Raw genomic sequence first — 14,022 nt, 5'->3', positions numbered from 1 at the left:
TCATATACACATAAGCATCATAACCAATACATTGTTGGTATTATTAGTAATACTTTTAACAAACTGTTTTCTGTTAGGTCAGCTCAGAATTTTAAAAATGGAAGTTTTTATTTAACCTTAATTTATTGCTTCTTTAATGCTTTTCCTTTTTTTAATATAGATCCAAGTTTCTGATTTTTAATGCTTTCCTTCTTTCTTAACATTTCTTTCCCACAGGTCTACTGGCAACAAATTCCTTCCACCTTTGTTTTTCTGAAAAAGTGTTTCTGCTTCTCTTTTGAATGGTAATTTCTCAGGGTGCCCAATTCTAGGTTGCTGTGTTTTTTTTCTCTCAACACTTCTTAGTATTTCACTCCACTCTCCTCTTGCTTGTGAGATTTCTGAGAAATCTTATGCAGTTTTTTCTTTGTGCCTCTGTGAGTAAGGTGTTTTTTCCCTCTGACTTGTTTCACAATATTTTTTCTTTGTCTTTGATTTTCTATAATCTGAAAATGATATGCCTAGAAGTAGTTTTTTGGCATTTATTCTGACATGGTATCTTGGGGTATCCTGGGTCTGTGGTTTGGTATCTGGCACTGTTGTTGTTCAGTCCCTCAGTCGTGTCCGACTCTTTGCAACCCCATGGACTGCAGTACACCAGGCTTCCCCGTCCTTCACCATCTCCCAGAACTTGCTCAAACTCATGTCCATTGAGTCGGTGATGCCCTCCAACCATCTTGTCCTCCCTCATCTCCCTCTCCTCCTGCCTTCAATCCTTCCCAGCATTCGGGTCTTTTCCAGTGAGCTGGCTCTTCACATCAGGTGGCCAAAGTATTGGAGCTTCAGTTTCAGCATCAGTCCTTCCAACGAATATTCAGGATTGATTTCCTTTAGTGCTGACCGGTTTGATCTCCTTGCTGTCCAAGGGACTCTCAAGAGTCTTCTCCAACACCACAGTTCAAAAGGATCAATTCTTCAGTGCTCAGCTTTCTTTATGGTCCAACTCTCACATCCATACATGACTACTGGAAAAACCATAGCCTTGACTAGATGGCTTTCACTGGCAAAGTAGTGTCTCTGCTTTTTAATATGCTGTCTAGGTTTGTCATAGCTTTTCTTCCAAGGAGCAAGCATCTTTTAATTTCGTGGCTGCAGCCACCATCTGCAGTGATTTTAGAGCCCAGGAAAATAGTCTGTCACTGTTTCCCCATCTATTTTCCATGAAGTGATGGGACTGGATGCCATGATCTTAGTTTTTTGAATGTTGAGTTTTAAGCCAGCTTTTTCACTGTCCTCTTTCACCTTCATCAAGAGGGTCTTTAGTTACTCTTTTCTTAATGTTTAGTTGGTGAAATTCAGGTTCCCATGGTGGTCCACTTATGAGTCTCTGCTTTGGGAAGTTGGGAATCTGTGACTCCTTCTGTTCATCTGTGTCTCAAGTCCTGAAGATAGCAATTTGACCTATACCCTTTCCTCTCACGTGCCCAAGAATAGTTGGTTTTTCAGTCTGTCCAGGTTTTTTACTTGTCATTACAACAGAGTGGCAACTTCCAAGTTCCCTACATATGGAACTTTTAACCAGAATCCTTTCCAAGGAGGCTAATATAATGTTCTCGTATTCTACTGGTCATCTTTGTTGCATCCCATCCCTTTTTTTTTAATCACATGTGGCCAGCAGAGATTAGTCCCTCCCCTATTTCCAGGACTTTAGTTTGGTTCCCTAATAATTCACTTTCTGGGGATTTCTCATTTGGTTTCTCTGAAGGCTGGCTTTGCTCAGTGTGCCCTGAAATTGCTGGCTGACTGCTTTCTTGTTAACCTGTGAGTTTTGTGAGACGTTTCTGGCCTCTGCTTCTTTTTTAAGCATGTGCTTTGCCTGATGTGTACATAGCAGGTGTAGAAGAGGAATTATAAGCAGGAAAGAGTACTTCCTGATCCTAAGTTTTGAAAATGGATCCTACCTCATTCCATTAAGCATTCTTCAAGCACCAGCAATGCTCCTATTTGAGCATATCTTATGTATTTACTTATTTCTTTAAAAATTTCTTTCTGACCATGACAGTCAGTATATGTAATCAGTTCATTGGGATTTCAGGGAGGAGGAAACTATTGGCCTTAAGTCTTAACCAGTGTTGTGACAAGTGTGGGTTTCAGCAATAGATAATAATAAAATCAAACCTCATTAGTTGATATCCAATTAATATTTGTACTTACTGAAGTCAGTTCCAATGTCCTTTTGAGCTAGAGAAACAATTGCATAAATCAGGGTCCCGCTGTTTGTAGTAAGAAGCTTACATTATTGGAGTATGAGGACAGGATGAGTTAGATTTGCTCTATTCCCTGGTATCAGACTGTGAAGCCAACCATGACCTCACAACGTTCAGAAAACAGAGCTGTGCAGGCAAATAATGTCCCATGATTAGTGAGTGGGTTACAAAGAGGCTTCACATTCAGGTTAAAATCTTTTCTCAGGGACCTAACATGCATTAAGCACTGTGCCAGGATTTAAGGGATATAATCTTAGAAACATCATGTGTATATCAGAGTATATGCATCATTTATGTCCTCACAGCAACCTTATACCATACTCTCATCAACATGAGGATGAGGAAAATGAGGTTGGAAGAGGTTAGAAAGACTGCCCAAGATCATTTGATACATGTTAAAAGCAGGATTCAAAACCATTTCTAATTCCAGTGGGGATGGTGTTAATGTTGACATTGTAGTTGTTGTTGAAGACACACACACACATTAATGTGTTTGAGCTCTTGCAGTAATGGGATTCCAGTTCTGAACCTTCATTATGAAGGATAGATCTGAATTCACTGATCAAGGAAATCAGAGATGAAGGGAGTCAAGGAGCCAGAAAATACAAAATATATGTTTATTGGGAACTGAAATTGAAAGTTGATAGATTTAGATGGACTTGCCAACAAGACATATGGTTATATAATTCCTATTCTTCCCATCTTCTATGAAGTTAAATGTTATTTCTGTTTATTTAAGAGAATTGTAGCAGTGTTTGTTTTTATCTTATATTAAACTCAAGGTTATGTCCAGTTTTAGAAGAATTATCAATTGTGTGCTAGTGTAAAATTTAACTTGTACTGCTTAACTTGCTCTCAAATGGTTGTTTTTTTTTAAAAAGATCTTGTTCTTTGTCAGTATTTTAAAGACTTGGTATACAGTACTTTGAATCTCTTTCAGATGCTGTGATTAAATATTCAGTGCTTGAGTATCTTTGATCTTAAGTTAAAATAATAGGAAATCTTACATTTTCTGCCACAGATCATTACAATAAGCTAAGTCTTCAGTTTATCCCCTCATAAATTAAATTTTTGAGTCAGAAAAATCTTCTATGAGCTAAATGAACCATATAACAGTCTCCCTTTATTTTACAATCTCAATACTGAATTGAGAATATGATGGACTGTATTGTTCTGTTTAATTTTGTTTTGGTTTTGGACATAAGAAACTTGTTCTTTATATCAAGGGATAATGTTCACTCAAGATGATCAGGTTCAAGTGTATATGAAGATAATTTTTTAAAAGTAAAAGCTCTTAATTAATCTCTCACTGTGTGTTAGTCACTCAGTAGTGTCTGAGTCTTTGCAACCCCGTGGACTGTAGCGCACCAGGCTCCTCTATCCATGGAATTCTCCAGCAAGAAAACGGGAGTGTGTTGCCATATCCTTCTCCAGGGGATCTTCCTGACCCAGGGATCAAACCAGGTCTCTTACATCGCAGGTCAATTGTTTACCTTTTGAGCCTCAAGAAACCCCCAACAGCTCACTACCAGTATCTAAAAAAGTTTACTATATGTTTACAGCTTCATGGTGACATTCTCATTGCTATATGTGGAGACAGTGACTCAGATTCCTCTATAAAACTTTGGGTTTGATTCTCATCTATTTAGAATGTGATTGATTTCCACTTACTGCCATTTTCAAGTAAATACTTATAGATAATCAGTTAACTTAGTTCTGGGCCAACATATTGATTGGCACCTTAATTACTTAGAATTTCTTTGCGGGCTGTGTTCAGTGTGTAAGTTAAAGGGTCAAAAGGCAAGCCGGATTTAAAAGCCAACATCATTTTTCTTTTTTGAATTACAGGAAAAGGTCAGGGTCTCATAGATTCAACCTAATCTGTTATACTTTCTGCATTTGCAGTGTTATATCATGATCACTACTCTTAAAATGATGACTGATTCTGACCCCATCCACAAAGAGGTATTACAATATCCTATGTCAGAGAAAGATTCTGTTATTTCAGAAGTTGGTTTACAGACTTGATTAATGACTGTGCCACTCATAATTAATGGTTTGAGTTTGTTATTACAATGGAGACGTTATCAGTCAGGGTGCCCTGCACACCCAAACAGAATACCTTGACTACTTTCAAAGGTGTGCGTAGGTCTTATGGAAGCCAAGAAAGGTGATTAAGTACCCCTGTCCATCCATTAATAGTAGAGGATGGAGGGAATGAAGCTACCATCCTAGGCCTAAAGAAGTAAAAGAAGGAGCAGTTATCCAAATAAACCATCTCCATTCCCCAAATCTAATTGGAAGCCACAGCAATCCATAGCATCAGCTTCCACAGAGTGGATCTGGAGTGACAACCAAACAAACAAACAAAAAAGGAATGAAAACAGAAAACACAGGAGAGGATGGAATGAAAAATCAATAAAATCAGTAGTGGTGAGTTTCCTAGCAAGCCAAGCTCATTGGTTGCTCTGGGTCTTGACTCAAGAAAAGAAGGCAGCTAGCATTTATTGAGTACTATTCCAATTACTATTGCTGTATAACATAGCAACCTAAATTTAGTGTACTAAAACAACCATTTCACTATGCTCTATAGGTAAGATTGGGCTTCTTACCTATAAAATTGGACGGGTAAAGAACCTACCTACCAATACACGAGATGTAAGAGACTCAGGTTCAGTCCCTGGGTTGGGAAGATCCCCCTGGAGAAGAGCATGGCAACCCACTCCAGTATTCTTGCCTAGAGAATCCCATGGACAGAGGAGACTGGGGGACTACAGTCCATGTGGTCACAAAGAGTCAGACACAACTGAAGTGACTTAACATGCATGCACGTAGGTAGGATTCTGTAGGTCAGAAATTTAGACAGGATAAAGTGGGGATGGCATGCCTTAGCTCCACAGCATTTGACACCTCAGCTAGGAAGACCTGGATGGCAAAGAATGATTCAAATGCCTAGGAGTTGGAATCATCTGGAGCCTTCTTAACTCATATGATTGACACTTGGGCTGGATAACTCACTGGGGACTGTCAACTGGAGTAGCTATACCTGGTCTCTCCCAGGGTGGGGACTTCCTACTCCATGGCAGGTGGAGGGTCTTGAGAGTGACAGATTCTAAAGAATTGGAGGGAAGCCACATGGTCTTTTATGACCTCATCTATGAACTCACATAACTTCATTTCTGCATTCAGTCCAAAGTCAGGGTAACTAGAAAAGAATATGCCAAAAGAGAGATTATTGTTGCAGCCATCTTTGGAAAATACACTTTGTCACCAAGGCAATAAGAATTAGCAATGTAGGGACATTCTGATGGCAGTTGAAACAAACTTTTCCAAGTTAATGGTAAAATTTTATTAACCAGAATTCACTTATTAGTCACTGTTTTCCATGATTAAACTTTATCTTCTCTTCATGGATTATAGATTATAAAAGTAGAAGACACTCCCAGAAATAAACTAGCTCAGCATCACACTCTTAAACAGTCTGAATGTCATTATTCTCATTTTGTTGCAGTTAAACTAGCATGAGCAGAAGGAAAAACAGAGACTAGAACCTAGGACTCTTGGATTTTATTTGTCTTATTTATTTAACTAGAATTTGATAAGGGGTGGAATTATAGATTAAATTTTACAAAGTGAACAGAGAACCACCTGAGTAGAGTCAGAAGCACCTGGCCAGGTATTGTGTTCCTATAACCTGGGAGAAATCAGTCTACTGAGTCGAAGCCCCTCATTGGAAGGTTTGGGCTTAGCTTTGTATCTATGAAGTGAGAACTCAAGAGCTAGAAGAATAGAAGATTAGTGGTCTGTGGTGTTGGAGAAGACTCTTGAGAGTCCCTTGGACTGCAAGTTCAAACCAGTCAATCCTGAATATTCTTTGGAAGGACTGATGCTGAAGTTGAAGCTCCAATACTTTGGCCACCTGATTCAAAGAGCTGGCTTATTAGAAAAGACCCTGATGCTGGGAAAGATTGAGGGCAGGAGGAGAAGGGGATTACAGAGGACGAGATGGTTGGATGGCATCACCAACTTAATAGACAGGAGTTTGAGCAAGCTCTAGGAGATGGTGAAGGACAAGGAAGCCCGGCATACTGCAGTCCATGGGGTCACAAAGAGTCAGACATGACTGAACAACTGAACAGGAACAACGATGACCATTAATTCCAACAGAGAGACTCTGCCACGTTGTTCATTTCCCCCCAGGCACTCGGCAGTATCTGCCTGGCCCATTCATCCACTCATCCGGCTGCTGGTCTAGCAGATTGACTCATGAAATGTTATTAACTTTCTGGTGGAGACTGTTTGTAATGTCTGTGCCCTCCTACTACTTCTGGAGTGAGAAGCACTGACTTATCTTTGCTCTTAATGCACAGAAACAAGCCTTTTGTGGGGGGATATTTCCAATCTATGAGAGTAGTCATCTAACAGTTGCCTTTTATGTTTTGACATCAAGAATTTGCCAAACTATCCAATGTTTTACTGAAACTTCTAAGATCTAAGCTTTTTCCTTTTTTTTCTCTTCCATAATGGCAGATTCCATGTCAGTTTTTCTGGATTCAGTCATTGCAATCTCCACTCCACTCATATTATATAAGACTTCTCTACAGGTGTGTCTTTCCAGACAATGATTCAGTCATTATTCCATGAAAGTTTCTTTTATAGTGTTGCTTCAAGCTGTTGGTAGTACTTTGTTTATATGACAAAAAATCAAAGAGCACATAGTCTATCATCTGAGAAAGCCTGAGTGGTTGAAAGGTTACCTGTCTCTTTAAATAGAACTGCTGCTGCTCCTAAGTCACTTCAGTCGTGTCCGACTCTGTGCGACTCCATAGATGGCAGCCCACCAGGTTCTTCTGTCCCTAGGATTCTCCAGGCAAGAACACTGGAGTGGGTTGCCATTTCCTTCTCCAATGCATGCATGCATGCTAAGTCACTTCAGTCATGTCTGACTCTATGTGACCCTATGGACAGCAACCCACCAGGCTCCTCTGTACACAAGATTCTCTAGGCAAGAATCCTGGAGTGGGTTACCATTTCCTTCTCCTTAAATAGAACTAAACAGTGTTGATTTAACAATAAAATCAGGAACTAAGCAATAAAAGAGGAACTAAAGAGCCTCTTGATAAAAGTGAAAGAAAAGAGTGAAAAAGCTAGCTTAAAACTCAACATTCATGAGGGATGGTACGGGGAAGGAGGAGGGAGGGGGGTTCAGGATGGGGAACACGTGTATACCTGTGGTGGATTCCTGTTGATGTATGGCAAAACCAATACAATATTGTAAAGTAATTAACTTCCAATTAAAATAAATAAATTTATATATTTAAAAAATCCTCAACATTCAGAAAGCTAGGATCCAGTCCCATCACTTCAAGGCAAATAGATGGGGAAACAATGGAAACAGTGACAGACTTTATTTTCTTGGGCTCCAAAATCACTGCAGATGGTGACTGCAGCCATGAAGTTAAAAGAAGCTTGCTCCTTGGAAGAAAAGCTATGACAAACCTAAACAGTGTATTGAAAAGCAGAGATATCACTTTGCCGACAAAGGTCCATCTAGTCAAAGCTGTAGTTTCTCCGGTAGTCATGTATAGATGTGAGAGTTAGACCATAAAAAAAGTTGAGTGCCGAAAAATTGATGCTTTTTTAACTGGTGTTGGAGAAGATTCTTAAGAGTCCCTTGGACTACAAGGAGATCAAACCAGTCCATCCGAAAGGAAATCAGTCCTGACTATTCATTGGAAGAACTGATGCTGAAGCTGAAACTCCATTCATTTGGCCACCTGATGCAAAGAGCCAACTTACTGGAAAAGACCCTGATGCTGGGAAAGATTGAAGGCAGGAGCAGGGGACAACAGAGGCTGAGATGATTGGATGGCATCACTGACTTGATAGACATGAGTTTGAGCAAGTTCCAGGAGTTGGTGATGGACAGGGAAGCCTGGCGTGCTGCAGACCATGGTGTTGCACAGAGTTGGACATGACTGAGTGAGTGAACTGAACTGAGTGAATAAAATACTGTTGATTCATTTTAAAGTCTTCACTTACAGTTTTGCATTTCCCTCTGACATTTTTGAGTTTGTTATTGTTCAGTTGCTCACTCATATCTGACTCTTTGTGACCCCATGGATTAAGGCACACCAGGCTTCTTGCCCTTCACCATCTCCTGAATTTTGCTCAAACTCACGTCCATTGAGTCAGTGATGCCATCCAACTGTCCCATCTGAGATACAATCTCTGGCATCTGAATATGCAGGCTAGCCCCAGATATTGGCATGAGTCCATGTAAGGGTATGTGAGGCAGTGCATGGTAGGGGAGCTCCCCAGTTTGGGTCCTGCCAACATTGTGGATATGGGGAATCCCTTCATGTCACTGGCACTAAAGCAAGGAGGTGACTAGCTTATTGGTGCACATGTGGCCCTTCAAACTCTGGGCTTCACCAGGGAGCCCACTCGAGGCCCAGATGCCCTGAGAGCTCAGGGTGCCCGTCTCTATGCTGGCCAATTGCTCTCTTGCCTGGGGCCTCCATCTTCAGTCTTCCCACCCAGTCTTTCCTATTTTGCATGGAATCATTGGCCCTCTCAGGAGAGATGATGACACTCTCTCTTCCTACCTGCCCTTCACCTCTCAATCCATGACGTCTGGCCACTCCTTCACATTCTCTTGCCAATGATGTCCTAGCTAGTAAAGCCAGTGGTCCTTTCTTTTCCCTTCTTAACCTGTATGACTTCACTGTGCCCTGTTTTCTCATCTGTCAGGTAGCAATAGTAATAGTGTTGACCTCATTGGGTTGTGAGGTTTTAATTATTATACATCATAGTAGATAATAGGTGCTATGTTATACACATACACACGCTTACACTTATATATGTGTATATATTTATCTGGGACATAGGTAGTCACACACACACAGAAACACATACAAGTCTGAACAGTGCCCTGGGCAAGGCAAGCACTACATGGGTTAATTATTACTCAGTTAGTTAGTGTTAGTCACTCAGTTCAGTTCAGTCTCTTAGTCACGTCCAACTCTTTGTGACCCCATGAACTGCAGCATGCCAGGCTTCCCTGTCCATCACCTACTCCCGGAACTTTTGGAGCCCAAAATATAAAGTCTCTCACTGTTTCCATTGTTTCCCCATCTATTTACCATGAAGTGATGAAACTGGATGCCATGATCTTTTGTTTTTTGAGTGCTGAGTTTTAAGCCAGCTTTTGCACTCTCCTCTTTCTGTTTCATCAGGAGGCTTTTTAGTTCCTCTTCACTTTCTGCCATAAGGGTGGTATCATCTGCATATCTGAGGTTATTGATATTTCTCCCAGCAATTTTGATTCCAGCTTGTGCTTCATCCAGCCCAGCATTTTGCATGATGTCTCTGCATATAAGTTAAATAAGCAAGGTGACAAGATACAGCCTTGCCCTACTCCTTTCCAAATTTGGAACCAGTCCATATTTGGAACAACAGACTGCTTCCAAGTTGGGAAAGGAGTCACTCATTAGCGTGCAACTCTTTGTGCCCCCAGGGAGCCTGCCAGGCTCCTCTGTCCAAGGAATTCTCCAGGCAAGAATACGGCAGTGGGTAGCAATTCCCTTCTCCAGGGTATCTTCCTGACCCAGGGATCAAACCCAACTATTATTCTATATCCAAAGTCAAATCCAGCCCCGATGTAGGCTGTGTTCACCTGCAGACCCAGCTATTTCTATATGCTTCTCTTACTTACTAACCTGGTGTCAAAGGCACCAGTATTTTCGATCCCTGCTGTCAGAACCCTCTACTTTAAAAAACATAACCTCTCAACTTCACAACATTATTTTGAATTTTATTCCTGTCTTTCGGAGTTTACAAGCCCCAAGCTCCCATTCCTCTCTTCTTTTATTAAACTAAATAAGTCTGATTGTGTTGCAACAGCTGGTGATAGCATCTGCTTTCAGTATTTAAATCTCACTTTGTGTTTTATTTGGCATATGTTTGTTAGTCTTGTCTCCACAGCTAGAGTGGAATCTGTATACTAATTACATATTAATTTGCCTATATCATCTGTGGTCCTTACTTAGGAAGATATTTTTCACCCATTGCGTTCAGCAGCGTGAGCAGATTTAAAGAGGCCCCCATTCCTATTTTAAAAACCAAATACTCTGGACTTCCCTGGTGGTCCACTGGTTGAGACTTCACCTTCCAATGTGGGAGATGTGGATTTGATCCCTGGTTGGAGAACTAAGATTCCACATGCTTCATGGCTAAAAGGCCAAACCATAGAACAGAAGTAGTAATGTAACAAATTCCATAAAGACTTTTAAAAAATGGTCCACATCAAAAAGAAAATCTTTAAGAAAATAAAGACCAAATACTTTATGGGCAACTTTCTCATCAGTTACAGGCATGATCAGGGGCCTCATCCAACACTAAGAATGTGAGCTCGGGTTTAATACATGTGAACCTTTCTGTTAAACCCCCAGGTATCCGCCGTCAGACTGCCCATTGTGTGAAGAAGGGTCGTGGGATAGTGAAAGCTACGTTCTGTGACCCAGAAACACAACCCAATGGGAGACAGAAGAAGTGTCATGAAAAGGATTGTCCGCCAAGGTAACTGCTGGTAACAGCTCGAGCTCTGTGTGTCTGCCTACCATGGTGTCTGATTTCATAGCAATCAAGGGCTCAGTGATATGGGAGGGCTGGGTAGCTTCATTATTAGAATAAATATAGGCAAGCTGTCACAGGTTTCTGTGGCTATGCTATTAGAACCTGTGACAAGGTGTGAGTGGGGAACGTTTTCTCCCCAGAGAACAGTATTTCTTACAAAGCTTGTGTGATCTATGTTTAATTATTTGTTAAGACTTAAGTCCCAAAGCACTGTTGAACAGAATGGTGTGTAGATCATCCCAAAATTCTTTAGCTAATTGGTTTGGCTTTTCCAAGAGCACTTTACCAACCAGTGCAATAGTAGCTTATAGAGAATATGCTGACACTTTTGGACCACTGCCTTGAAAAGTGGACTTATAGATCAGGCTTGTTCAGTCTCAGCACTGTCGATATTTGGGGCTGGGTAATTCTTTGTTGTGGGGGCTGTCACATGTTTAGCAGCATCCCTGGCCTTGTGTCCATTTAGAAGTTTGTAGCATTTCATGTTCCCCGTCCGGGTTGTGACAACCATAAATGTCTCCAAACTTTGCCAAATGTCTTCTGGGGGCAAAATCACCCTTGGTTGAGAACTGCTGTTAATAGAAGTATTCACCTGCTCCGAATCATATAGAATCAAGTTTATAGAAGGCAACTGGGTTGTTATTATGAGGGACATTTGTTAGAAAGAGGGGCAGGAGAGAGGAAGAAAAAGAAAAAAGAAGGGAGGGAAGGAAAGAAAGAATTAATTGTGGGGAGTGTTTTCATTCCCTCGTGTCCATAAACAGAGATGTATTTCATTTGCAGATCCTGTCAGGCATTCATTCCAGTCCCAAGAAGACACATTAAGAAGAGTTTAGTTTAACAGGTGGGGACTGGTTGGCATAATAAATCTACCAAGTGACAGGCAGAATTCTAAAGAAGAGCTGAAAGAATGGGATAAATGCCCAGTAACTAGGTCAAAAAGAAGCATCTAGACAGCTCAGCTAAGGCAGACAGTGTCAGTTTCTTCTGGTCTCAGGCAGGGAGGTCCCAGAGGCCAGGGTGTTCTCATCTCAGAGTCAGGTTGATTCTCTGTCCAGTTCTGGGGTTTCTTTCTGGATGGAAGGTGGGCTGTGAGCTTCAGAGCTGGACCCCATCTCCATCGAGAGAGGACAGAGGTACCACTGTCCCCTCCCCTCGCTATGGCTCTACCCTGATGTCTTTATTGAGTTTGTTACAATGTTGCCTTTGTTAGGTTTTGGGGTTTTGGCCACAGAGCATGTGGGATCTTAGTTCCGCAAGCAGGGTTTGAACCCACACCCTCTACACTGGAAGGTGAAGTCTTAACCACTGGACCACCAGGGAAGTCCCTCCCATAACACTTTCACTGGGAAGAACTAGGGAGTTGAGCGGAGGATCAGGCCCCACTAGGTTTCATATGTAATCATTGCAGTTTCTATAGATGCTTCTCAGGGAAGAATGAGCCTGGAAAGAGGGATCTTTCTTATCGCTTGCCTTATCTCATCAATAAATAGCCTGTCCCTTTGTGGAGTTTACGTGCTTCCATCATATTTGTCTCCAACAAAGTCAGTGACTCTCACCAGCCACTTCCTTTTGCCCTCACCAGCTGCCAATCACCACACACACCCTGGGATGCTTGCCTCACTTTTCAATGCCATCCTTTCTGGTGAGTGGCTACCTTCTTAAAACCACAGCTGTTTAGTTCCTGAGTCTAACTTTGGCCCTAGGGTTCAGGGACATTTTTATTATTTTATTTAGACTACCTGGGCCTTCCTTGATATTACTGGTAAATCTTTGTTAAACATTCATGATTTCCCACGAAAGGTATGATGGCAATGATAACCATGTTACAGTTACAGGTACTGAGCACTGTGATTTAATAAAAGCACTGTGATATAATAAAAGCTATGTCTCTGGTACCTGGCTCCAGGCAGAGCTCCTAAAACTCAAGGCTGACTAGCTGTAAGGCTGCAGTGGGTCGACATACAGCAGACCCCTCAAAGACAGGCATGCGCCTCTCCCCTCACTTGATTTGTGTCTAAGGCAAAGCAAGGCCTGTGCTAGGTTGGTGGGCACCAAAAGATGTGATGCAGGTGCTCACCTGCTGAGACCAAGAGAGAGATGGGGGTATTAGCTGTGTCCATAAAAGCAGCATAGTCAGAGAAGACAGTGGATTTGGTAGCCACTCTCTGTTTGAGAAGAGTATTCAGTCCATATCTGACATTAACTAAAGTCTTGGCCTCACTATTTTCAGAATTCAGTTCCCATAAGGGTGGTTATCTTTACCTATCTCTGCACTCTGACGACCAGAATTTTCTAGCTGAAGGTCATCCTATAAGATACAGCCAGTGCTAGAAGGAGACGGATACTGGGGTCAGAGTCCAGAGGCTGATGGACAGGAGATGAGCTGAGACTGGAGACTGGTAGACCCAGGAGGAGCCTCAACAGAGGAATTCCAAGTGATACAGGCTGAGCTCTGGGGACTGGAGGTTGACCCTGAAGGTAGTCATGTAGTAGCTAAACCTAGCCTCCACGATATCCACTTCCTGGTCCCTGGAGCCTGCAAGTGTTACCTTATTTGGAGAAAGGGCTTTTGAAGATGTAATTAAGTTGAAGGGTCTTGAAATGGGCAAGTTACACAGAATTATTGATTTGGACCCTAAATTCCATCATAGTATCCTTATAGAAGCATAGGGAAACTTCACACCACACACACACACACACACACACATACACACACACACACACAGGAGAAACAATATGGAGGTGGAACAGAAAGATTTGAAGACACTGGAGTGACAGGCCACCAGCCAGGGAGTGCTGGCAGCCACACAGACTTGAAGATGGAAGGAATGGATCTTCCCTAGAGCCTCCAAAGAGTGCAGCCCTGCCAAAACCTTCACTTCATCCCGGTAATGCTGGCTTGTCTATCTGGCCTCCAGAGATATAAGAAACTAGATTTCTTTTCTTTCTGCCACCAAGTTTGTGGTGACTTGTTTTACAGCAGCCCTCGGAAAGTAACACAAGCAGTGTACTAATTAATGTCAGCATAATGTAAAGCGGGAGCTTCCCGGGTTGCTCAGTGGTAAAGCAGCAGCCTGCCGATGCAGGAGATGCAGATTTGATCCCCGGTCAGGAAGATCCCAACTGGAGGAGGGCA

The 14,022-nt window shown here is 41.8% G+C and overlaps 1 protein-coding gene across 1 annotated transcript in view; it reads left to right on the top strand.

Moving 5' to 3' along the window:
• ADAMTS12 (ADAM metallopeptidase with thrombospondin type 1 motif 12) overlaps positions 1-14,022 on the top strand; it is a 387,436-nt gene that overhangs the window by 296,041 nt on the left and 77,373 nt on the right. Inside the window, exon 17 of the mRNA XM_040262292.1 lies at positions 10,700-10,826. Coding sequence (XP_040118226.1) covers positions 10,700-10,826 — 127 coding nt within the window. The remainder of the gene's footprint in view (positions 1-10,699; positions 10,827-14,022) is intronic.

Source organism: Oryx dammah, unplaced genomic scaffold (genome assembly GCF_014754425.2).
Source record: "Oryx dammah isolate SB20612 unplaced genomic scaffold, SCBI_Odam_1.1 HiC_scaffold_20, whole genome shotgun sequence".
Lineage (NCBI taxonomy): Eukaryota > Metazoa > Chordata > Mammalia > Artiodactyla > Bovidae > Oryx > Oryx dammah.
This window is presented reverse-complemented; position numbering and strand designations above follow the sequence as displayed.